This window comes from Astatotilapia calliptera, chromosome 19 (genome assembly GCF_964374335.1).
Source record: "Astatotilapia calliptera chromosome 19, fAstCal68.1, whole genome shotgun sequence".
NCBI classification, from domain to species: Eukaryota; Metazoa; Chordata; class Actinopteri; order Cichliformes; family Cichlidae; genus Astatotilapia; species Astatotilapia calliptera.
The window spans coordinates 26,854,247-26,880,753 of NC_137440.1; the positions used below are offsets into that span (position 1 = coordinate 26,854,247).

The following is a 26,507-nucleotide window of genomic DNA, read 5'->3' on the forward strand; positions in this document are numbered from 1 at the left end:
GGGGAGAGAGGGGCCCTCACCTTCAAAGCTGACCAGGGAAGCAGAAAAAAACCACCTCAGCAGACCCAGTCTGCTCCCTTCAAGTCATAAAACAAAACAGAGCAGCAAAAGTTAAATCTCACCACTTAGCCGGAGACCCTTAACCCTTTGTTCCTGTCTGCCTCTCCGCAGAGAGATGAGACTCAGCATATGGAAAATCACACATGGAAAGAATCCAAATCTAAAGCATTCCAGTTGGGGTCTCTTTTGAGGGGTGCACACTGGATACACTGAAAGTTATATTTCACTCAGGCAGGTACCCCTCTGTCAGCTGTCAGCTCCGCATAAATACTGTGTGTTTGTGTGTTAAATGTGTTCCAGATGAGCCGTAAAGTCGGGTCACTGGTAAGCCTCTGTAGTCAGACCAGCAACATGTTCTTTAACAGTGCTGGAGTTAATTCTCCTCTCTGTTACTCTGGCGCCAAATGTTTTGGGCTTGTGAGTTCCTAAAACAAAAAGATGTCTGCTATAAACTATTGTCAGGTCAACCAAGGTGGGTTCCATTTTATCTGTGCAATATTTATGCTCTTGTGATGCTCAACAACATTTTTTTAGTACATTTCTTTATTATGGGAGACTAATGTGGGGTGAGCGTGTCAATTGGCTGCTGAGTGTCTAATCCTGGGACCACAGACACTGAAAAAGGTCTGGTGGCCAGATACTTTAAACTGCAAGGGCATTGTCTGTTTTACTGCCGTGTGTTGGATAAAAGAGAAATCAGAGCGATGTAGTTTTCCTGAACCATAACAAAAGCCTCCTTTCATTTCCATCAACTCCACCCACTTATCTCACAGACCAAGTGATATTTAGAGCAAACTCTGATTCATTTCAAAGCAGTGATTCATAAGAACCGTTTTCTGACAAAGGAAAAAAAAAACCCACTTTGACAACAAAGAGCATCCTTGTGTCGTCAATACATTTACATTTCTAAAAGCTTGTTGTGTTGTGTCTACAGTGATTTGTACCCCTGGTTGTGACTCCTTGCTGGAGGTAAGGACTCTGTATCCCAAAGCTGACTATGAATAATAACGACACAGGGAACCAAATCATCTGACAAGATGTTGCTCCATGTAAGGGCTGTGTCACAGTTATTATATGGTTTCCTGAGTCATCTGTGTCCAAGCCATTGCCCACTGTTGTGTCTTCATTGCGTTGTGACCTGTGTCTGAAGCATCAGAAGAGCTCTTTCTTCAGCTTTATACTTTTTACTCTGCATGGCTGAATTAAATCACATTAGATCATTACAAATCATTATGCATGTTTTTAGACCGGGTGATGCCACGGCATTGATATTCAGTATTAGCTGCAGACGTCTGACGTTTTGAAGGACTGTGTTCTGATGTGGGATTGGTTTGCTAACCCTGAAAACATTAGTGTATTTAGACCCTTGCAGGTGGAAGTATCACTTAGCATAATAGGATAAACTCTGATGATCCTCATTTAATTGTAAGAGGTCAAAGGTTTAGGAAGGTGGGGGTGTGGAGAACAATGGATTTTTTCTCTCTCTCTCTTTTTTTCCTAGAGCCATCCCACCATAACCAACTGTATAGTTTAAGTGGTTGACCACTAATTACAAATGCAATATTTCACCATTTTTGCAAAGAGAAAACTTGCTTGCAGCAAATGGCTGATTTTAGAGAAAAAATATTGAAATTGATTCAATTTAAACAAAATTACCGTTATGCTCTTGAGAAAGATTTAATCTAAAACATCTTTCAGATGAGCAATCGTCTTTCACTTCTACGAGACCGAATGGCAGTTAAATCTGTACACAGCATGCTTCATTGTAAAAACAAAATATAAAGACACACACACGCGCGCGCGCATGCCATAACCCTGGCTTGCATGCAGGCACCAATAATTTAACTTGTCCACTTTAAGTATTGTGCTTACAACAAACAAATAAACAAAAAAGGCCAAAAGAAGGAGTAAACCAAAGAATTTATTGGATACAATAAAATGCCATCCATAAAACGGAACATTTACAAAGTCTTTTTGCGCCACGCAAGGCAGAGAGAACCATCTTCACTCTGCTCACTAGTATGGAAAACATCAATATCGGTTCTCTGGATTTATCCCATTTAAAAACCGAACTTCATAACAATACTGGTGAGCAAAGTGATGCGCACATCTCTAAGTCCCGAGTGGGGGAAAAAAATCATAGAGGCGCATTTCCACGAGGAGAAAAAAGAACGTATACAGACATATACAAAGTGCATGTGTTCGGCACCAAAGTCCAAACAAACTAACCTTTTGTAGGTGGGTCCTAAGAGGATGTATAGATGTCCAGTATTAAAGGAAGGAGGACACCCTATACAGCACCTTTCTTTAATTCAGTCCCTTATGAAAAAATAAATACACCATTAATGAAAATCTATCTAAGGGTAGTTACAATACTGAAAAAATGCAGCATATGTTGTTTTATTTTTAAGTAGCAGCTCTAAAAGTGTGAAAATTAATCTACACGTGTATAACTTGGTTATTGGATCTGTCCAGCCCGTCTCTATATCGATTCAGCCAGTCTCTGAGCTCTGAGATCCGATACCCCTCAGGTCCTCTACCACCCTGGTAAACTATCTTTCCCTCCTGCAGGATATAAAGTCTGTCAAAATAAGCTCCGTATGCAGCGTTGGAGGAGTTTTCCATGCTGTCAACCACGACCAGGCTGCCGGGCACTTCCAGATGCATCAGCTGCGCAGCGTTCAGCCTGTCCTCCAGACACCGGTGTTTGGGGATCTGATATGGCGCGTCGGTGCTCATCCAGCCGTCGGAGGGGTGTGCTTCCTCGATGTATACAACTAAAGAGTCTGCTATGTCTGCATTCTCCCTCACAACCTCCTGGAAAGCCTTCAGACGTGCCATGAACGGTGGTCAGGTGCAGCTGCCAAAATTGAGGATAAGCGGTCTCTTGTCCTGTGCGTAGTCGAGGATACGGCTGCGCCGCTGATCCTCCAGCTGGACAACTTCGGTGTTGGGCGCTACCTGTCCAAGATGCGCTGCTTTCAGGAAGTCCAGTTTGTGTCCGTGCCAGACTGCCTTAAGGGACTCAAGGCTGAAGAGCCGATTGGAGTCCGATATGCACAGAGGAGGATCAATGGCATCGCCCTCCTGCTCCTTCATCCTGAAGAACACTCTTTTTCTTATGCATAAAAAGTCAAGCAGCCAAAACATGACAGCTGCCACCAAAAAACGAGGCAACAGGACTAAACAAACTATTGCATTTTTAATAGTTTTAAGAGTATTCATTATCACCTCTAATAACAACCCGATTTGTCTAGCGTTATGCCACGATCTTGTGGGTTGAAGTTGGGTTACTTGCAACTTCCCCTCTTTTTATAGCACTGGCAGATTTGAATGAATCACACCCCGCCTCCAAACCGGGGTCGAGGCCTCACATGGCGGGGATTACCTTCTGTCAATTCCGCAGCTTGTAGTCACAGCCAAAAGCCAACGGTGCTGGATAGGGTGCACCAAAGCGCTGCGTTATGGGCAGTCTCTCATATATAATTTGTTTTTGTTTTTAATCATCAGAATATCAAAAGAGATGTTAAAAGCAAGTCTTAGGTACAACTGTGGGAGAAATATAAGGATATGCAAAATCATTAATGTGACATTGGGGGGGGGGGGGGGGGGAGCAGTTACATTTGAGGAAATTTTTATCATAAAAAATCTGAGCTTAAAAGGCTGACTCTGGAAAACAAAAAAGACAATTTTTAAAAAGAAAAAAAAAGCTTTTATTTCTCATAATTCTTAACTTAAACTCAGAAGAAAAACAAAGTCAAACTAGTAACACATTCCTGCTGTGAATTGTGAGGTCTTACATTTCAAATCACTCTCAGCCAAAATTGTTTTTCATGCGTCCCAAATCCTTTTCTTTTGTCCTCCATCACAACACAAGTGGACACATCTGTTTGTTGAGTAAAAGGGTGCCAGTGCTCCTCGCCTCACTCAGACGTCTCCAAAAATGTGGAACACCTTTGGTTTGTTTTGATTTCTTCTTGTTGGTTTTTGTTTTGATTTTTTTCTTTCCTGGTGTAAGGACTGAGGTCTCCACTGTTTTTGTGCCAGTTGTCTGATACAAAAAACAAAAATATCTGCCACATGTAAAAAGACTGTGCGGCATTGTCGGGCGGACTGTACCACAAAACAAGATTAGGCAGGCCATGTGCACACTGTCTGTTAAACGCAGACAGCCAATAATGGCCTAGTTCAAAGTAGACTTCAGACTATCTAAACTACATCACAATTTTTAATACTCATAATCAGATAACAACAATTTAGGGGGGGAAAAGTCATTTAGTTGAATAGATAACATACACTGACATCATTTCTGAAAAAGAAAATACACTTTTTTTGAGCCTGAGATAATCGGATGGGCATGGCTGACTGAACTCAAAAAATTAAATGCCATCGATACAGAAAATTAAACTCACTGATTCACTGCTTTGCCTGCAACACCCTCTCACCATGTATGCTTTATACCAATCACCTCTAAATTTCATTGATATTCCATTTATCCTGTTGTATTGTCAGACCACATGGTTGAGCAAAGCTGGTAGGCAACCATCAAGAGGGGAAAACCACACAGAGGAAAGGATGGTTTAAGCTTCATTTGTACTCTATTGAATCTTTACACAGCTTAGATTGTGGCCTCCACAACCAGCTGATGTCGTTTTAGGGCTAGGCTGTGTTTAGTTTCTTCATGTGCTTCCAACAATAGCATGTTAAGATAGGGAGACCATGCTGGAGTTATCTACTGAATCTATGCACAGACTGAAAGATAAAATGCCGTAGGTCTACACTGGTCATTCGTGTAGCATTGTGAACAGGCAAGATACATTTACAGCCTTATTTTGTTTCAGAGGTTTTATTCTAATCAGTGTACTGATTTTGCAATGCCTGTTCCCAAGAAGAACAATGACAGATGTTGTTTTACTGAAGAGGTGCTCATCAGACTTTGGTTTAGGGTTTCTGTCCCGCCCAGAGTTTAGCTAGGCGCCAGTTAGCTATTTTTTTTTGTCTATACAGACTCAATTCATATGACAATAAAGGTTCAAATAATGAATAGTTATGGTGTTGGAATTCACACCTCGTCTTGTCTGATTATCAAATCATTGCACTAAACAGCTGAAGTCTGCCACACATGCACAAAACAAATTTAAAAAACAGCTGCAGGTAGAAACTGAGGCTACAAAGCTACAAGCTCACCTGCTGATCGCTGTGTTTGTTACCTGCTGAAAATCAACCTTTGGCTGCTTGAATGAACTCAGTATGCACTCAGCTTCAGGTTCTTTGCTGCTAGCTTAGTGTTAGCACATTGTCTTTGCAGATGCTTGGAAAAAGTTGATGTCATGTTAGCAGCAATGCAGACTTGTCTCTGGCCTTTGTGTAATTTGCACGTTGCCATCATGTTTTTGTCCTTTTCTTTAATATAACTGAAAGTCATGTTCATATTTTTACTAGTGAAATGCTGCAAATGCTCTCCCGCCACAGGAATTAAGTACACTGCCAGTAGCAAAACGATGCAGGGAAAGGGCCCCTCTTTTTGTTATCCACACATCATGCAAGTAGTTGAAAGACTAATGGAAATTAAATAAATAATTTCAGTAACTGTAATGTGATTACTGAATTTCATCACAGAAAAATGTAATGTGACTACTTCTCTACATCATCTACTAACCTGCAACCTATCCCCGTTTTTAACACTGCAGTGGAGACAGTTTCCTACCCTCGAGTGTTTTGACTCCTTGATTTCATCACCCTGTTGTTGCTGTCATCTGTCTGCCAGATATCGCGATCTCATCAACCTTACAACATGTTGCACAGACCCACTGTCTGTGTCTCTAAGCTGTATACCGGAATATCAATAAACACCCCATTAAAGCAAACACTGGAACAAGACTTTGGGTGATTTCTTCAACAATACATCCAAAATCCTTCCAAACCTTCTCACCACAGCTGTTAGAGACTTTCACAAAAATAAACCTTTAGAAGAAGCCTTAGAAATTGAAAGACAAATTATAAAGAACACAAGTTAAAGGAGGTATCGGAAACTTTTAAAAGACTTTTAATAAAGTGGCATTCTCACCGGGGAAGGACAATAAAACACCAGTGAGATTTCACCCATCGAAATAAACAGCCACACGTGCGACACGTATATAAAAAAGACACCAACTCGTTTCCAGAGGGAAGGATGATACTACGACTAAAGGCAGGTTCTCGGAGTAATGTTGCATGTTATGGATTTTTTTAAAAACCCAAACAGCCTGTGGATTAAGCTAAAGCAGAGCTGACACATCGGACAGTTAACAGACACTAGATGTGTAGCTTCTGTCAAAAACACAAGCAAACAGTTAACGGTTATGAAAATACAAGTTGGTTAGATTGTTTTAGAAGTGTCATATTTTCCTTTAGAGCCTGTCTAGTTTGATTATCAGGAAACACTGCAGCATAACATTGTCAAATAATATAATCAGTTCATAAGTTTGTACAAACTTCTTTCACATTCTGGCAATAAAAAACTGAAGTTTCTTTACAGTAGTTGCTATATGTTTTGTACCATGTATGTGTTTAATGTGTTTTCAAATTCTTATTTAAAATTTCATAAGGTATGAGTAGGAACAGAATCACCACGAGAAGAAGAAGACATGTGCATGTTTTATTTCCTCTGTAATTTGAAGCATCCCAGGTGAAGGTGTAGCAATATTTTGCATGTGTTATGTGACAACTGGGAATAAAATAAAAATATCTTCTCACGGGAAGTAATGCTTCATTTGTTGCATCAACGCTAAAACAAATGTACAAATTAAGCAACTCCGGAAGGAAAGCAGTAACTTTCATTTCTTCTTGTATGTATGCTGCTAATCACATGGGATTTTTTATAGAATGACAGACAAAGAAAAATGATTTTAACCCAACTTACACCTTAATAAAAGCAACTGAATGACATCATTTTAAGCCAGAGATTCTCACCCCTCTGATGCAGAGCAGATATTATTACACATGAGATGATTAGACATAGGAAGTACATATATCCTCATCAGATCCATGTCCATTAATCTGTGGGATCAATGTTAATGACTCAGTAACCGACCGTGCTTTTCGAAGGGTGTTCTGTTTAAAATCTTTTTGTGCTCCACAGGGATTTAACATCTGGTCATACATATTAGCCATTATAGACTAAAATGCCATTTACCGGTCTGGTGTGCTTATTTAACAAAAGCATTCCTGGTCTAGAGATCACATGGTATATCGGTTAAGCCCTAATCTCCTGTTACGGTAAATCCATGTCATGTATGACTGCAAGACGTCTGTAAACCACACAAGTAAAGATGTCATTTGTCTGTGGGTCACAGTCATTCTGATGAGTCAGACAGCAGATGGAGGGAAGAGAAACTGTAAGTTGATATCGCTGTCCAATTTTTGTGTGTGTGTGCGGTTCATCAGCTTAACAAAAGGATTTTTCTCAAGATCATATATCAGTTATTATGTAATCCGACAGAGACACGTATGAGTTTTTCAGAAATCCTCAAACCATTTTGCTAAGATTGTGTATCTGTGTTTTGACTCCACAGTCAGTCATCACTTTATCATGACAATTACAATGTTTAGCTTTGTTCAAACTGTTTCAGGCAGGTGTTGATGGTGAGGTTTCATGATGCTATTTACACCAATCAGCCACAAAATTAAAACCACCGACAGCAGAAGTAAATAACATTGATCATCACGTTGTATCTCGTAAATACTATACTCAGCTGGGAATTTTTGGATCCTGGGACCCGTGTGGACGTTATTTACTGGTACCACCCACCTAAATATTGTTGCGAATCAAATGCGCACCCCCAAGGCAATGGCAGCCCCTGACAGCAGGGACCACCAGCAGCAGAGCAACATGTCCCACCGCAATACTAAAACTTCCCAAGAGTGGTTTGAGGTAATCAACAAAAAAGCAAGAAGCATGACCTGACCCCACATCAGGTCACAAAATTTTATTATTATTATCAATTGAGCACCTGCAGGATGCACTTGAAGAGCCTAAACCCCAGAGAAGCCTTTCGACAGTCTGCGAATTCAAAAGCTTCACTGCCAATGTCTCAGTGCCAAATGCCGCAAGAGTCCCTGCAGAGGATTCATTCTGATGCGTAAATGGGTCCGAGTTGTTTCTGAGACATGTGTGGGAACCACACGATATTCGACAGGCTGTTTTAATGTTGAAGATACAATAAATACCATCTTAATATATTTTAACATCAAACATTTTAACCTTTATGAATACAGGATTTATTGTCAGGCTGTAGTATTAGACTAATTTTATTTCATTTGGTATACTGTCTTATTTTGGCCTTTTTCCTTTTTCTATCTGACTTTGTTTCTTTGGAAATTTTAAACTCACGAAATACTAGTATGTGTTACTGTATCTACATATTTTCTGCATCATGCTTTTTCCTTAAATATTAAACACCACTTGATCTAACACCTAAAACTGAATGTTTCTTAAGCTCAAGTATAACCTGATAAATTTTTGGCATCTTAATTTGTTTGATTATAGGCTGAGCAAAAACAACCAATTCAATGACCTGAACAAAGGCAGACATTTCAAAAAATTAATAACAGGAAACATCGGCGTTGTTAATGTAATCGTAACATTATCGATAGCGTGTTGTACCTACAAATTAAATCCTGTTAGATGTGTTTAAAAGTGTTCAAATATGCGTGGACAGTGGCATCTGATCAGACTTCATATTGCACAGACCTGATGTTTGACTTAAAGAGAATAAATGGGACGTTTGCTTATAATGTGCCTGGTATGTTTCACTGCTACAAGAGATGCGTGTGATGACAGGCTGCTTCTTTATTGGGCGTCTCATTTAGACTGGGAAGCAGAAACATGACTGTAATGAATTCAGCAGCTGACTCACCATTCCTCAATCTGCCGTTCTCTTTTTTGGGAGACATTTTAACATATCTGCCGTTGTTTAATCCTCCAGCTCTTTCACTTCGGAGCCGTTTTCTCCCTCCGCCAACCTTCCTACTCCTTCCCCCTTTGCTTCCTCCCCACGCTGAAACTGTATTAACACTCTATTATCTAAACCTTCTTTACTTTCTCACAGCGCGAAAACAGAAGTGTGCTGGTGGAAAAAAGGCTCACCTACTGTGCCTAAATTTGCTTTGAGGAATTACTCTTTTGTTCTTGCTGCTGAAAACCAGAGATGTATTCTAACCTACTTACTTTTACCTCCTATAAACTTTGCTGGATTCTTGGCAGTGGCTCCAGGTTCATCTGAGGACAATGCAGATCTGGGAAAACAGCCCTTTTCTGCTGCTTACTTGTTGAGTTGGCGAAACTCCAGAAACCACAACTGATGGAATATCATAAAGACTAACCCACAAAACAGATTTATGATAAGTTTCAATGCTTGCTCCTTCTCTTTCAAGTCACTGATATCTCTCTCTCATTGCACTGAATTGAATAGAGGATAAAAAATCTACCTCTTCCCCATCCTCTGCTTCACCTTCCCTGACCCCGTCTAAATCAAAGAGAACTAGTGTTCACGCTCAACTTGAATGAACTGCTGTTGCTTGTCCCATGGGCTGTTTGTATCTCAGCAACTGGCGAGCCAATGAGGAGTGAACCAACGTGTTATAATAATCTGTTTCATCTTGCTGGTCACATCGCTCACGAGACGATTCAAGTAGTCCTTCAGTTTAAGCACGCCAGAAAAGAAGTCTTTGAAGAAACAGCGTTTTAACAATTTACTTTCTTTCTTTCTTTCTTTTTTCTAAACCTACTTTTACCTTTTCTGAAAGAATAAGAAATGCTTGATGTTTTTGAAATCCTCGTCTTCTGTGAGACTGTCAAGGTGTCACCGATACTGTCACTCTATACAGTCTTTAACTTTGATGGCATTGTGATGTCTCTGCAGTATACCTTTAGGGTCTGTGCTAGTGTTTCAAAAATACAACCTGTTGAAGTTTAGATGGTTTAGCTGATATTAGTTTCTGTCTCTCTTTGTCTGGCGTTAAACAAAACAACGCATTTCCACGCCAGATCTCAAGAGAAGTGCTGACATCTGAGCTGCTGTGGGCATTGTCTGTGGATAGAGGACAACATTTCATCAGGTAAACGATTTAATAACTCCATTAGGACGCAGCTAGTTTGAGCAAATGAAATTGCACTTGTGGATTTAAACTGCGAGGAGGAAAAAAAGACAAAAATATATAAGAAGCGGCACAAAAGAAGGAGCCGTTAGGGCTGCTGTGTTGACGTCGTAAATTTAAATGCAGTGGAAAGTCAATGAAAAGGTGAGAACTTACTGATGCATAGTTGCTCTGAGTGGTGCGAGCTGAGGCTAAGACAATATTTGGAACTATTTTTCAGCTTTTTGCTCACTGCGGGGCGGTTAAAGCTCCAGAGATGAAAGAATAAAGAAGCAAAACAGCAGAAAGAACAGCAGTGTCGGAGCCTGTGCTGAACACACTCTAGACATACAGTCATTTACATTTTGTACATTTACTGCTCAGGGCAAAAATGGCCAGACTGCATGGCGCGTTCAGCATGCAAATCTTCTCGACTGAAACAAGGTGAAAACGCGCTCCGTGCTTGTCTGAACACACCGTAACGCGCACTGCCTGCAGGTGGCACAAGTGCCAGAAGTGCAGGAACTTTCGCTTTCTCCACCAATAGATGATGCACGTCTGAATGGTGCAGTCCTGCAATTTTAAAGCCAATTTCATTTTCTTTTCATGTGCAGCTCGCGTAGTTCTGCAGTTGCGGCTGCAGTTGAATGAGTCTATACTTGGCCTAGATTTGGCCAGTTTACGTCACTACCTCTGCCCGTCTGTGTTGCAGCATCACAAGTCTACACTTATTTTCATATCCTCGTAACAGTCCGCTTTCAGCACAACATTTAAAAAGTAAGCCTAAATGTATGTGTATCTTCTTTAATATTTCTTGGGGGGAGGGGTGAAAAAAGTGCTTCTGATTGACCTACTTAACAAAGGTTTTATTACAATTTACTTTTCATTTGTAGCAAAATCCTTTTACTGTGTGTTAATATACTTTCAAAGCTATTTACAAAAAACCTTGAGAGCAACTTTGCTTGTTTCTCACAGATATTTTATCTGTAGTCTGAGGGGTTTCTGGCAGGTCTCCACACAGGCTAGAGTCTTTAGTGTTCCCTGGCCTTATTTGCACTCTCCAAGTAATGATGATGGTGTGCATGTCGCACGATGTCCTCATGTGGCTTCTTTCACTGCTGTTTGAGCTTATTAGTGAGTTCCCTTCTGTGCACTGTAACACTGATGCCAGTCCTCAGGACAGATGGTGGCAAGACAGGGTGAGTGAGAAAACCTCTGACATACACTCCCGCTCTCTCTCTCTGTCTGTCTTTCTCTGTCTCGATGTCTCTCGCCCCCTGAGGCGCACTCACAGCTGCTGTAAACAATTTTCTTTATGTTCTCTTGTGTGATGTTGGTCCATTTATGAATTGTTATTTTTGATGAAATGGGATCACATGTTTCTTTTTTTGAAAATCAGCCATGTACGACATTTTAGTGCAGTACAAAGCATTTAGTGTGACTCAGTTTTCACAGTTTGGGAAAGAATGTTGAATCCTGGTTTTCCATCCACAAACGATGTGTCCTTTCAGTTTTAAATAAGCCAGAATTAGCTGCTTTTGAAGAGTGGAAAAGGTTAATGCGAGGTTTATGTGTTTACCAAAAACCAAATCCCTGGAGAATTAAAGCACTGCTGTCCTCATAAGGTCATTGTGCACTCAACAGTGTTTAATAGGATGTGTTTTCTGCCCTGAGTTGTCTCTGCGGGATACCGCTAAAGCAGTGGGACAAACATCAACTGGCAGCATTTATGATGCTGGACAGGAAGGTGAAGCAAAACACTGATTTTCAGGCAAGCTGAGGGCAGACTAGGTTAACAAACTGAGGCGCAGACATTAACTGGGATGACCTGTGAAACGTGATTGCTCATGGAGGTTTTACCTATTTACTTAATTATCCCCCCCCCCCCCCCCCCCCCAGGTAATTTAAACAGTTTCAAATTGTTTACTCAACATTATCCTGTTTTGTGAAAAACAGTCAAATTGCTTTTCCTACATTATTTTTAGTAGTTAAAATTCTGTCATTTAATGATCCAGTTGAATCTGAAATATAAGTCTTTCATTTTCTCACTCATCTCCATCAAATCAGGATCAGTTTTCTGTAGACTTTAGGAGACGTTCAACTTTTGATTTTATAGCTCAAGCCACAAACTCACTAATCTCTTCGTATGCATGAAATCCCTGCACCAACAATTCCTCCCTCTTTTAAAGGTAGTCATGTTTAAATCACTATTATAACTATTATTTCACAGATTTCTCCCTCAGTGTGAAACAAGTTAATTTTAGTCAGTTAAATGCAGTGTTGGGCAAGTTACTTTGAAAAAGTAATTAATTACAGTTACTAGTTACTTCTTCAAAAAAGTAACTGAGTTAGTAACTGAGTTACAAGATTCTAAAAGTAATTAACTACTTTAAAAGTAACTATTGCGTTACTTAAAAAAAAAAAGTTTAACCCTCTGGGGTCCAGAGTATAATTGGCCATTTTTAGCTACTTTTGATTTTCCCTCCACATTTCACCTTTAAGGGCCTCCAGCTTGCACTGGAACGGTTCGCAGCCGAGTGTGAAGCAGCGGGAATGAGGATCAGCACCTCCAAATCTGAGGCCATGGTTCTCAGCCGGAAAAGGGTGGAGTGCCCACTCCGGGTCGGGGATGAGTTCCTGCCCCAAGTGGAGGAGTTCAAGTATCTCGGGGTCTTGTTCGCGAGTGATGGGAGAAGGGAGCTGGAGATCGACAGACGGATTGGGGTTGCAGCTGCAGTGATGCGGACGCTGCACTGGTCCGTTGTGGTGAAGAGGGAGCTGAGTGTAAAAGCGAAGCTCTCAATTTACCAGTCGATCTACGTCCCTACCCTCACCTATGGCCACGAGCTGTGGGTAGTGACCGAAAGAACGAGATCGCGGATACAAGCGGCAGAAATGAGCTTCCTCCGAAGGGTGGCTGGCCTCTCCCTTAGAGATAGGGTGAGAAGTTCGGCCATCCGGGAGGGGCTCAGAGTAGAGCCGCTGCTGCTCCACATCGAAAGGAGCCAGCTGAGGTAAAATGGTAAATGGCCTGCATCTGTATAGCGCTTTTCTAGTCCATAGGACCCCAAAGCGCTTTACACTACATTCAGTCATTCACCCATTCACACACACTGGCGATAGCAAGCTACATTGGGCGCACTGACAGAGGCGAGGCTGCCGGACACTGGCGCCACCGGGCCCTCTGACAACCACCAGTAGGCAAACATGGGGTTAGTATCTTGCCCAAGGATATTTGGCATGCAGCCAGGATGCAGCCTGGGATCAAACCACCGACCTTCTGATTAGTGGCTGACCTGCTCTGCCACCTGAGCTACAGCCACCAGAGGTGGTTCAGGCATCTGACAAGGATGCCCCCTGGGCGCCTCCTGGGTGAGGTGTTCCACGCATGTTCCACCGGGAGGAGGCCCCAGGGCAGACCCAGGACACGTTGGAGAGATTATATCTCTCGGCTGGCCTGGGAACGCCTTGGTGTTCCCCCGGATAAGCTGGAGGAGGTGGCTGGGGAGAGGGAGGTCTGGGCCTCTTTGCTTAGGCTGCTGCCCCCGCGACCCGGCCTCGGCTAAAGCGGATGAGGATGGATGGATGGATTTCACCTTTAAAAACTATTTACTTTGACTTGTTTGGTATCATTCTTTTCAGCACAACCTCACGTGTCTGAAATTACAGTTATGTTTTCATTTTTACATACTGTATTAGCATAATTGATCTAAAATCAGACAAAAAACATAAAATCAGAGTAGAAAACGTTATATTTTTTACTGTAACAACCACAAACATGTTTATTTAATCATATTTCATAACTTTAAATGCAAATATAAATTGTCAATTTTAAAATCCTATGCACAAGTTTTGCAAACAACAAAGTTATTTGCAGCCATTTACCTTTGACCCTTTTTAAAAGAACCACTTCAAACTATTTACATAACCATCAGCTGTTCTGCATTCAATAAGATGCCACACAAATTATTTGTGCCACTCCAAAAAAACCCTAAACAATTTCTGTCCACAATAAAGGAGAACATCACAGCCTGATACCTGCAGGTCTGACAGCAGCAGGTTTCTACCTGGAGACAGCAGTGGCCTCATTGTTCTGACACACAACACAAAACTATCCACAACACTACACACTAACTACACAAGACAACACATTAACTACACGCTCCAAACACACTAAAAGTCACAAATCTCTCACATCTCAAAACTCGCTCTCTCTCTTTTTCTGCTCTTTCTGTCTCTCTCTCTCGCAGTCACTCCTAAAACTTCCCCTCTTCCTAAACAACCACATGTCATGTTACTATATAATTTTTTGATTGGTCGACATGGTGCATTTTTCCACCAACACGAAAGGGCTGTTTTTTGGGAGGGGGGGGGGGCTTTTGGTCACAAGCAGAGAGTGCTTGCTAGCGCTGTCCTTAGACAATAACAAAACTATTGAGGAAAAAACACATGTATATATTGTTTATCATAACTCTGGTTTTACGTGGCCTATCAGCACAATTTAAAAACTGGTATATATCACCTTGTTGCTTTGTCATCTTGAAGTGGCCATGTGATTGGCTTACCACGACTACTTTATTCTTCCTCAGTCAAACTCATGCCATTGTTTTGCCCCCTTAGCTACAGGTGTTGTGCCAAAAAGTGATCGTCTGCCAGAAAGTGATTACCGTCCGCGGGAGCGCGCGCAGCTGCTTAAAGCTGTAGCGCCCAGATTACTTACGTGCAGTAAGCTGAACACAGCTTCAACCGTCTGTTTGTTAAAAAATAGTAACGCGACCGCAATTTCCTGTTAGTAACGTCGTTGTAAAGATAGAAATAGTAATTAGTCAGATTACTCGTTACTGGAAAAAGTAACACCGTTACTTGTAACGTCGTTATTCCCATCACTGGTTAAATGTAACTAGGAAAGCTACATAAAACCACAAAGGGCTCTGTTTGTCTCTTTTGTGCACGTCCAGACACATACCGCTATTTTATGCCCCAGAGGCATGGCGTTTTTGCACTCTGGACCCTGCTATAAGGACTTTATTGAAGATTTTGAGTTTTTTTGTTACTTTTTTCAAATGTTTCTGAATTTATTAAGTAAGCGCTTCATTGTCATGTATTCTTTTGCTCCTAATGGGCCTCTTTGAAACCAAAAACAGTGCTTTCAGCATTGAGCTAAACTTTTTTTCCTAACTTGAACTCCCAGAAAGCCTCAGATCAGCTGAAACACTCAGTTTATTTAAATCCAGGTTGAAGACTCACCTATTCTCAGCTGTATTTGAATAAAACACCTAATCCACATGTTTAAGCTTAAATTTCAAAACTTACATTTTAACTACTGATTTTATCTACTGTTCTGATTTTATCTACTGTTTTTTTAATCAATTTTAAATCATGCTTTTTATTTGTTTTTGTTTTTTAATGTCTCTGTAAAGCACTTTGAATCACCTTGTTGTTGAATTGTGCTATATAAATAAACTTGCTTTGCCTAAATTAAGCAGAAAAACGAAATTTGTGAAACTATTTTAACTACGTCGGCTTTTTGTCAAAAAGATCTGTGGCAACGTCGGGGAGAGATTGTGTGGCTGTATGTAGAAATGAATTGATCTGAATTGATCCAGTTGTGCAATACAAATTGTTTGAATTAAACATAATTTAAGAACAATAAATGTGAGTTATGTGAGAAAATTTGAAAATAAGTGAGCTAAAAGATTACTGTCATTATTTAGATGAATTTCTTTCATTCACAGTAGAATAATATGTTCTGTTGCTTTACATTCTCCAACTGTACTAAGAAAAGAAACCGAGTCATAAAAAATCTGTGATTTTCAGAGCTGACTTTTTTTTACGGTGTGAAAATACACTGCTAAAAAATTTAAACAGAGGCTAAAGCACGCGTCTGTATGACTAATACGATGTCAAAAGCACATCTTAGTTCAAGCGTAAGCAAAATACAATTGAATAAATAAATAAAACATGCGTATTTACTTTCTGAACATCTTCTCTGCAAAACATTTTTTAGTGAAATATGCCCCTGATTGTTTTTGTGCCCTGCGTGAATTGTCGGCGGCCGTTCCAAAAATAATATTACATCAGAAATGCAGAATGCTATATAATGCCTGTGTGTCATCGGGGGGAGGTGTGCTTCAAATGTTTGACAGGCGATTAAAGTCTTACAAATATTTGGAATTCTCTGTCAGACTCTGTTCTCTAGTTTTCTTCTGAAGTTGATCAAAATAAGTGTGTTCAACAACCCAACAACAAAATGGGATAATTTACTGAGTCCAGCTGTGTTTGAATTTTCAGATCGCAGGTGTTTCATTCATATGTATTTATGTGCGGTGTGGACCGAGAGAAACTGTTTCCCCCACTTATTTCAAAAGATTTCATGCTCTTTTTAAAGGCTATAAAATAAAGCCAGTCTTTTAAAGGATTTTCACATTACAGACTGTTGTTGCACATTACTTCATTTGCCGTCATCTGCAGCTCTGATCTGCTTTTTTTCCCCTTCCTCTTTTTTCACACCATCTCCCTTCCATCTGTCTCGTTTTCCTTATTTTCCCTTCTCTCTCACCAATCTGCAACTACACCTCCTCCCTTCCCCGTAACCCTCCTCTCCTCTTTATTATTGCCTTGGCTTTGTAAGACCCCCTGGTGGATCCTGGCATCACACTCCCATTTCAAAGGAATGAAAATGCAGCACTGGTCTGTGCCATCGGTTTGCTCTGCTCCCCCTTTCATCTGCCTGGACATATTAAGACAAGAAGTGCGAAGCTCTGCAGCAGCTCCCACATGAATCAGTCTGAACCCCCCAGTGGGAACGTGTGCTGGTCACTTCAGGTCCCGTTTCAGACCGCAGAAAGAGACTGAGCGATTAAATTAGAGCGAGTATGAGAGACAAGGTAGTGACCGAGAAACCGCAAGTGACGCCAGTGATTTTTTTGAGGTCACTGTGTTTGCAGTGCATTTGTTGCTTTAGTGGCCTTGTTTTCTCAGGACACTCTGTGCCATAATCAGGTGTATGTGACTCACCACTTGAGAAAAGAAGAGGCTGATGAATCCAAGCATTCATGCATAACATAGAGGAAAAGTAACACAGAGGGAGTAGAAAGTTCAGGCCTGTTTGACAGGCTTTTTCTAGGATTTCTATCCCGAGCTCTGCCTGTGTTTGGTTTTAGGGAACGATGCACTTTTACTTAAGCTCAGGAAAAGATTGTACTTGTAGGTAAATGCTGATTGCGTCACTGCATTTTAAATTTTTTTTGTATTACACCAAGACAATAAACTTTTCTCTAACTCAATGAAAGAGTGGATACGAATAAGGGTGCCCTCAGCTAATCTTAGGTAGCTCCCTAAATATTTAAAAGGGAAGAATGAATAAGAACCGGCGCCTGTATCAGCCAAAATACAAAATGCAAAATAAATAGAGCAATGCCGTTTAAGACTCTGGGCAACATGGGAGATCATTTTTGTTTCGCATTATGTATTGTAATCATGCAAAGGGCGAGGCGTTTTGGATAAGGGCTTTGGAGCAATAAAGTGGAGGTTAAAGAGATTTGAAAGGAGAGATAACTGGGAAAGAAACAAGCAAAGAGTGCACAAAAAGATGCCTGTATAGGCTGAAGGGAAGGTAGCCAACAGTGCTTAAAAAGCCCGGAGAAAATTAGCATGGCAAAGAAAGTGTCATTATACACAGTTAATTAAGACTGTGCCTGTATGCTGTTCAGTCGCATACAATGAAGAGTCAAAGATAGACACACTACTTAGGTGCATTTTAAATACCATCATGCATCAGATTAGAGAGGCTCTGAAAAACCTTTACCATTAAAAGCAACCATAATAGAATAAATAAAAACTTGCCACAGTCTGATTCTTTGAGATTGTTTTTCTCCTGAGCACGAACTTTCATTGTTGAAATAACCAGCCCTTACAAAAATGTAGATTTAGGTCATTCTAAAAGGGATTTCTAAGAAATTTCCCATGCGCGTAGCTGATGTGCACCAGGTGTCCATCAATCAGCTACAGCACATCGGTACATCAGTCTGGGTTACGCTCTCGCTCTCTCTCTCTCTCTCTCTCTCTCTCTCTCTCTCTCTCTCTCTCTCTCACACACACACACACACACACACACACACACACACACACACACACACACACACACACACACAGAGCTTGGCATTCTTGTGCTTTTTCCAAGTTTTCAGTGCTGGTAGAGACTGTTTACAGTGAAGATGCGCAAGTTGAAGTAAGATTAAGTTGTCTTCTCCGTTTCAATAAGATTAAATCTGTGTGCTTTCTCCTTGCCATGATTGCCACTGAATTTAATCTTTTAAGCAGAAGGATTTGATTTGACTGTAAGCAAGCAGCCTTACATCCCCAATATATCTAATGCTGCTACAATATACTGTACAGTGTATACAGTAGGTAGATTCTCCCTAACCCTTGTCCAGCCCATGTTTTTAAAGATACACCCAAAGGGAAATGAAAGAAAATTCAGTATTTTATCAACTGTATATAAATTCATAACAATTATTTCTGCAGTAAGACTTCACGAGAGAAAAAAAACCTTTTGCAAACATGAGTTTCTGTCTAGAAAAAGCTGTTGTTAATGTCCTTTTCCTCCTACACGGGGCTGAGAAACTTTTTGTTCAAATCACCATACCCATCATACGGTGGCATTACATAAGAAGCCCGCAAAGAGTCCACTTTCAATTTATGGTTCCATATTTAATGTGTTTGTGGGGGAAGTGAGAGGTTTTTCAAGGAGTAAACACCTACCTACGTAGCACCCAATGTGTTAGAGCCGTCTGGAAGGAGGGAAAAGGCCATAAGGAAACATGCAAACTCAGACGTTTTAAACAAACGAAACTACTGAACAATTTAGACTCTGCAAATTCATCTCTATTGACAATCAAACAGACTGACCTGCAGTGTGAACTTATCACTCAGTTATTTAAAAATAATGTGTAAGCTTAAATCAGGTCTGGCCCTCCACAACATGCGGCCCCTTGGGAAAATTGATTGCACATCCGTGTCTGAGACATTCCCACTCGTGGCATATTTCTACAGTAGAGTTGCTGTTGTGTTCCGGCGCCTTGATCTCACTATCCCATTTCAGCACATCTGCTCTACAAGTATTTTGCCCCAAGCACACCGACTATATGTGTAAAACAAAACAGCTATACTTTTCAAATGCATTTTTAAAGAATAACAGAGTGGGTAATATAAGGTCATTAACCCAAAATGTGCCCTGGCAAACTTCTGATGAGAACAAGATAATAGAAAAACCAGATTTGACCACATTCACGCCTGGTATTAAAGAACTATTTGAGTCTACATCTAAGAGTGATCGGTAAGTGGTTAGGCCAGCCAGACCTCCAGAGGTGGTTTGGCTCACAGTGTGATCAGATCTGTCTGCCAGGTGTAATTTAATGCAATGCAATTCAGTGTGTTTCTTACATTTTTAACCGAGTAAGTAAGTAGATCGGTCATAACTCATTCTCATGTGTGTTTAAAAAAAAATCCCCACATACCATAATTTTTTTTCCCATAGTGATGGGGACACAGCTGTGGCAACAAATTACTTTTCATTGTTTCATTGTTTTTTTTCTTCTGCAAAAGAGTCATTAAACCTGAGATCTAATGCCTCAAACTGAAAGAAAATACAGGCTATACAATGTCAACTGTAGGGACTAGCACGGCCTAAATTTACCCCCTCTGCTCTGGGCATTGTCACTGACACATTTTACAAGGTTTGGGGGGTTTTGTGGCATCTATTCATTAAGAGATTGTTTTTTGGAATATGTAGGAATTTCTGTGACAGCTTGCGCGGTGAACAGTAAATGGCAGATTAAAGACATTTCTGGCACTTCAAACTGAACGCTGACACAAATGAGACGATTCTTTGAGAAGCAGTTTGCTTGTAACAAACCACAAACAAATGAAAAGCAGCAGCTGCGGTTTAAGATCTTTATACACAAAGTACAAATGTAAAAACAAAGCAAAACACTTGCCTCTTAATCCAGTCTTAGTTCAGTTTAGTATGCTATCTCAGCACCATTTTCTTGAATTGCTGGATGTGAAACACTCATGCTGCACTTTGTGGTGAAAACTGAGACGCGTAATGAGAGCGCTATTAATCGCTGTTTATTCCACTATCTAATGTGTTTGACGTCTTGTAAGCAACACTTGGCTTACAAGATAACTGATGAGCACTCAAAAAGCTGTTTTTCATAAGATACTCATCTGTGTTTTTGTCACTGGCGAATGTAGCACTCGTCCTAACTTGATAAAGATGTGTCGCAGTAAAACGATAGCTCAATTAGCAAAACTGTCAACCTCAAAGTGATTTCGAGCACTGTCCTGGGTGTGAAGTTTATCACTCTGAGTCTTGTCTAAGTAACTCTGTGTGTTTTCCCACACGCACTGGAAGCCTGACCTTTCCTAGACAGGCCTGGCAAGCCTGGCACATGGCCGCTAGCTTTCCTAAAGCAAAGTTTGTGGGATGTCCGATTACACCAGTGTGAAAACAGCGCAGGATATACTTCATGGTTGATGAACTAACAGGGTCCTGCTTCATGTATGCTCAAAGTGAGAAAGAAGCGTCACTGAAAGAAGCATTTATGAGCTAGTTTTGAGTTTATTTTGCTTAAAAAAGTTTGAATGAAACGTCTAAAACCTTTTTCTTATTTTAAGAAATTTTACCCTGTGTTATCATCTTGCTACGCTGGCAGATTATAGTCTGGATCTTCGCAAAATTTTCTTCTTATATTTAGACTGCAGATTTTTTCCAGTCATCAAGACCAAATGCAATAGTGCGAATACTAGGCTACTTCCCATTGTGTAACTTTAGGCACTCTGCTGACATTGTCTGGAAAATGGCTTTAAATATTTGCTTTATTTGTCAAATTTTTCTTAAGTGAACAATGTAGCACACACTGCTAATCTTGCTATGATACATCAACAGTTAAAACCTTAATTAAATAACAATAGCAAAAGCTGGGTCATTGCTTTTTGTGGTTCTGATGGCTGTGGTGATGAAGACAGCTGCCCACCAAGTTGCAGGGGTTGCAGATGCCAATATGTCACTTATGGCAGGTGATTGCTAATTGTAAAAGGAGATACAGGCAGTAAAGGCAGACCATTTGCAATTTTATTTCAACAAAACACATGATTTCCTTCTTAGGGCACAATCGCACTAACATCATTAAGAGTGGTCAGACCAGACAATAAAATGAACACAATACAAATTCCAGCATATATAAACAGACATAGTGACAAATGGAACAATGCACTAAATTGGAGTATGCAAAAAACAAAACAAAAAAGGAGCAATGAGACAGCTGGGGTATCAGATCACTTTATATTATAAAGTCACTAAAGGACGATGGTAGTTATTACTGGTACTGAGACACAGACATATTTATTCATAGGGCAAAAGCAGTCTCTATAACATTACCATTTCGATTCTTACACAGTACAGCCGAGCCTTTTGTTGATAAATCCAAGAACTTCTCTGATCAAAGTCTTTAAGTTTATGGACAGATGGTGGAGAAACACTCTCCTTGCCATCCCATGCTGTTCATGAAGAACATCTGGACCACATTCAGGTCACTCCTAAATATTTACACAGCCAGGCTACAAACCACTGATGAGAAATATACACATCCTCTGTGAAACTATAGGTGCAAAGGATTATTTGGAGTTTGCTGGTAGGTTAAAAAGCCATGGGGTAAAAGAAAAAAGTCCTGTTATTGTACTGTTATTCTTGTGGTGGACTTTATTCAGCCGGAGTGGGAAGATATAATAAAGCTGGAGCTATGCAAGAACCAGTCACTCAGATTTTACACTGCGACGCAATGCAGTATTTTTTGTTTTTCCATCTTTCAGTTTCCCTGGTTGCCACAGAAATGAAGCTCCTTTTTTTTCTACACCCTTGTCATTGCTGTACTTTTCATTAGGATTTAGATAACTGGATAGCTTTGAATGTCATTTATGCATGGGCATCCATACGTATTTATTTGTCTGTGTGTGCATCTGCATACGTGCGCTTATCTCCTGATTAACGCTTTTAGTATCTCTTCCTTTGAATTCCAAATAGCATTCTTCTTATATATATTTAGACCTGACATGAGTCCAACTTGACACAGTCACATCTCAGATCTAACTTGTTGACATGCTGAGAGCAAGCGGGTGGCAATGGAGCAAAGCAAAGCTAATGCTGAGCAGAAAGAGAGAAAGAAAGGAAGAGAGAGTGAGAGAGAGGCTACGCAGCAGCAGGACTCAGCTGTGTGTTCGCCGTTTTATCCACCTCAAAGTTCAGACGAGGACAGACTCGTACACTCGCTGCCTTGAGATTAGCCAGTTTTGTTGTTTTTTTTTTTTTGGGGGGGGGGGGGGGTGCAACAGTCATGAGAAAGAACTGAACTTCAACCATGTAAAATGAATACTATCTCTAAAATTAGGCATTTTTTGCCCTTTTCATGTGACGATGCACAAGCAAACTCTTTAATCCGGGTCATGTTTTTTTCGACCATCTTAGCCCTCAATGTATTAACAGTTTATGGTGAGTATATAGGCAGCACAGGGGGACAGTTAAGGCTAATCGAGGATCAGGGGAGGATCACATGTTGAGTTACACATCAGACCGGGCTGAAGAAGAAGTAGACATTCATGTGAGACAGAGATGCTTCTCCGTGGTAATTCAGTTGACACATAAATAGCTATAAGGCTATAGGCCTAGGGAAAGGATGGCCCAAACATAATGAGAAGCATGTAAGTGAGCTTAATGAGAAGCAGAGCGTATGTGGAGGGTACGTGCTCGGCATGTGTGAGAGCCAGCATATTTGTTAACTAGCTTATGTTAGACCTTGCTCTCTCCCCACAGATTAGCCTCTCAGTTTTCTTTGTGTTTATCAGATGATGCTCAAAGTGCACTTAATTTTCTCATTAATGTTGTCTTAAATGTTGGAGTTTGATGCAAATTGACAGAGAAAATTGCACATTCTGTGTCCTGGCCTATGCACTCTGTTGTTTTTCTTCCATTTACTGTGAACTATTCCCTGAGGTTTCCATAAACTATGCAGTGAGGCCCTCTTTCTATAGCCTACAATATGAAGCTTTCCAAGAATCTGGGGGGCTGTTAACCTAAAACAGCTTTCCCTTGCCAGAAAAAAAGAACTTTTGAATGTCAGCCCAACAGCTTGCCCTTGAAGAGATGGAGTGAATGAGAGACCATGGTTGATTTTCACATTAGCCAAAATGTTCAGGTTTGCGTTTGTGAGGTGAGTTTAAAAAACAACAAGACGGCCAGTGTGCACAGCTATAGTTACTTGCACAAATTCAAAGCTGTCTTGTACAACTTAATTGCTGTAAAAGACAGGAAGAGCAAGTAAATACCTCGAGATACTTAGTCACAGGGATCATTTTTGGTACAAAAAGCTGGATGGACCTTTTTCTTTCATTTTTAGTGTTTACTTGTGCAACATAAGGCTCTTTCATCACGATTTACAGGAAATTTTATTTTAAATGTCTGGCTCGTGACTAATTGTTTTCAGTGTCTGGGATAAGGTTTTCATGAAAACAGGCATGCTTTTGTGATGTGCTGTTGCATCAGAGTTGTCTCAACTTACACTGAAGTCATGCATTTCCAGTAGAGACGTGATGCAAAGATACTGTTACTGGAAGAATCGGCAAGTGGTTAACAAATGCAGTGACTCAGTTCAGCTATAACAACACTGGTTCCGGTATAACACCGTGGTTGCTTAAGAGTCAACCTGGTATTCGTTTTCTTTGACTCCAAGTTACTGAATTTGCATAAATTCTTCTAAAATTGATTTAATTTATTTTGGCAGCTGTAAGTGAAAAAAAAGAGGTTGTGGATTTGTTGATTTTGCAGAAAGAAATAGAACAAAGAAAGAAACAAAGATCATAACAATCAAGTGTTTACCTGACTATGAGACTCAGCCCACACGTCATATAAAAGGTGTGAATAAAAAATTTACAAGAACAACAAAAAAACTCTAATTTAAATCTCCCCTTCAAGGCCATCTTCTCTGTTATGTCCAGACAGCTTCCAGTTCGGCTACATGGAGCGCTAACTTCTAGAGGGCTTAAACGTGAAACATTGGCTTCTCTTTAAACCAAATCATTTTTGAGTCGATTTCCACCTGCAACCTGTCACTTTTCACCATGTGCACCATAAACACAACAGTAAAACTGTCAATGTGGACTTTTCCTGTAATGTCCTAATTTAGCAAGATGCTAACGTGTATATTGCTAACGCGTGTAGGCACAGAGCCTACTGCATATGCCATCTTTGGTTTTCAATCTTTGGTTGCCACCTGCTCTATTTGGCCCAAATTGCCTGTCGAAAACAAAAGTCAAGCTTAAAGTTTTCTGTGGTGGCAGAGTGGAGAAGATCAAGCATTACAAGTAGGAGGGGACATAACAGGACTTCTAAAAATAACAGACAATGCAGTCACACTGTTTATGGGATGGTAGGAGATCAGCACAATTTAAATCTGACCAGGTTTTTTCATTGTAAGAGGCGCACCCCAGAATTGTTTGATCACGCTTTATGTGAAGATTAATGACAGTCAAGGGTCGTGGTTGTATCATATGCAGAAGTGCACCATAGACAAAAATTAGACTTCCTATTCATAATCACCTGGGGCATGCCATATGGGCTGACAAGTCAGCCAGGCCTGCTTAACAAAATTAATGAAAGCATCCACCTTGATGACAAATCTAAATAATGTATAAAATGCACATCAACCTCTAGGATTGAAGAAAGAAATGCCTTTTTCTAACTAAACATAATCATTTAATCAATGTCAACATCCCAAAAAGCAAAACAAAAAACCCCCCAAAAGATGTTAACATAATAGAACTCCAGGTTTCAAAGCAGGATGATGTCACAGGGGTATTGCAAAGGCCTAGAGTGTGTAACTAAAATGGAACAAAAAGATGTGTGTGTCTACAGGGCTGTTATTATATTTTACAATTAATTTGCTGTCATGTAAATTGTTAAAGGCCCCAGCACTACATCTGCCAGTTGTCTGTGTATGAAAACTGCATTCTGTTCACAAAACGCGCTCTGGATCATTTCAGAAGTGAGAAAAAGGGAAAAAAGAATCCCTTCCAGCACCTGTTGCACAGGCTCCACTTTGTTTCAGCCCCAGCTAAAAGAGGTGAGATCAGGAAATTTATGGGATGACTTCATGATGCTGAGCTTCTCTGTTTAGATTGTGTGTAAAAGGGAGAAATACGGTTATAAACAAAATGACAGACCATCAGACAACTTGAGTAAGCCACTGATGCACACTTGCATTTTCATATCACTTTTTCAGTGATCAGGGGCCAGCAGTAAACATCAAAAGTTACCATCATTAAAACCTTAAAGAAACAAAACTCAGTGTGGTCCATGTCTCCACCAATTCATTGCAGTCTAGCACAGCAACATCAGCGGCACACATCAAAATAGAAAACTCATAGTTAACCTACCAAGTTATGCTAAGAGCTAACAATCTAGCATAAATGTTCTTGTCCATGTGCTTACTGAAGCCTGGGTTCAAAGCAAGGGCTTAATGTAATTCTCTCGCACAACAGGATTTGTATTAGTTCGAAAAGGGTCAGTGGGGTTAAGAGCTGCTAAGTAGTAGTGTTTAAATCCTTCCTAAGCTCAGCCACCACAATGCAGGGCCCCCCACACTCTTCTGGACTTGTTTCACCTCAGGGTGTGGTTTAGACAACTGGAGAGGCAAAGGGGACAGTTATGGAAAAACAGATATGCAAGTCAGTTATTTCCTCATGGATTTGTAGACAGACATTTCCCACATGTCCCAAAACCAGTAAGTGTGGTTGGTTTGGTTTTGGTACACTGGTTTTGACTTAATTGTTTAGTCAAACTTGTTTACTAGAGCTCCAGTTTGGAAGGGTCATCTCGGGTTATACGCACACTCTTGGGGCTTAAATGCTGTATAGTATCATTGGCTCATGTGACTTATCTATGCACTGATTGTCACTAATAACTGGTAGGACTCTCATCACCACCCTTCTGGATTTTCTTTTCCCTTAAAACGGTTGAGATTTGCATGGTCTTTATTATAATAAGAAGAAGTATGCACGCATTCAAATGAGCAACCCTCATGCACGTATCAACACTGAATCATCAGATGTTTGTCCTTAAAAAGTGACACCCTGTGCCACATTGCAAAGCTCACGTTTGCCGTAATTAAGGACAGATTAACGTGAGATGCAGATTTTATTCCACTGCGACACTAGGCATTACAGGCCAAATCACCAGGGTCAGGAGGATTGTGACCTGGTTACAGATCAGGTCAGTG

The 26,507-nt window shown here is 40.5% G+C and overlaps 1 protein-coding gene and 1 long non-coding RNA gene across 2 annotated transcripts in view; one reads left to right on the forward strand and one right to left on the reverse strand.

The window, feature by feature from the left end:
- Positions 1-1,961: 1,961 nt before the first annotated feature.
- On the reverse strand, positions 1,962-4,085 carry dio3a (iodothyronine deiodinase 3a). The gene has a single exon (XM_026152270.2). It carries the CDS (start codon positions 3,283-3,285, stop codon positions 2,500-2,502), a length of 786 nt encoding a protein of 261 aa, XP_026008055.1. The 5' UTR covers positions 3,286-4,085; the 3' UTR covers positions 1,962-2,499.
- A 3,254-nt stretch (positions 4,086-7,339) lies between these two features.
- The window catches only part of LOC145422588 (uncharacterized), a 31,762-nt gene continuing 12,594 nt past the window's right edge, over positions 7,340-26,507 (forward strand). Inside the window, exons 1-2 of the long non-coding RNA XR_013903903.1 lie at positions 7,340-7,436; positions 10,088-10,158. This is a non-coding gene — a long non-coding RNA (uncharacterized LOC145422588). The remainder of the gene's footprint in view (positions 7,437-10,087; positions 10,159-26,507) is intronic.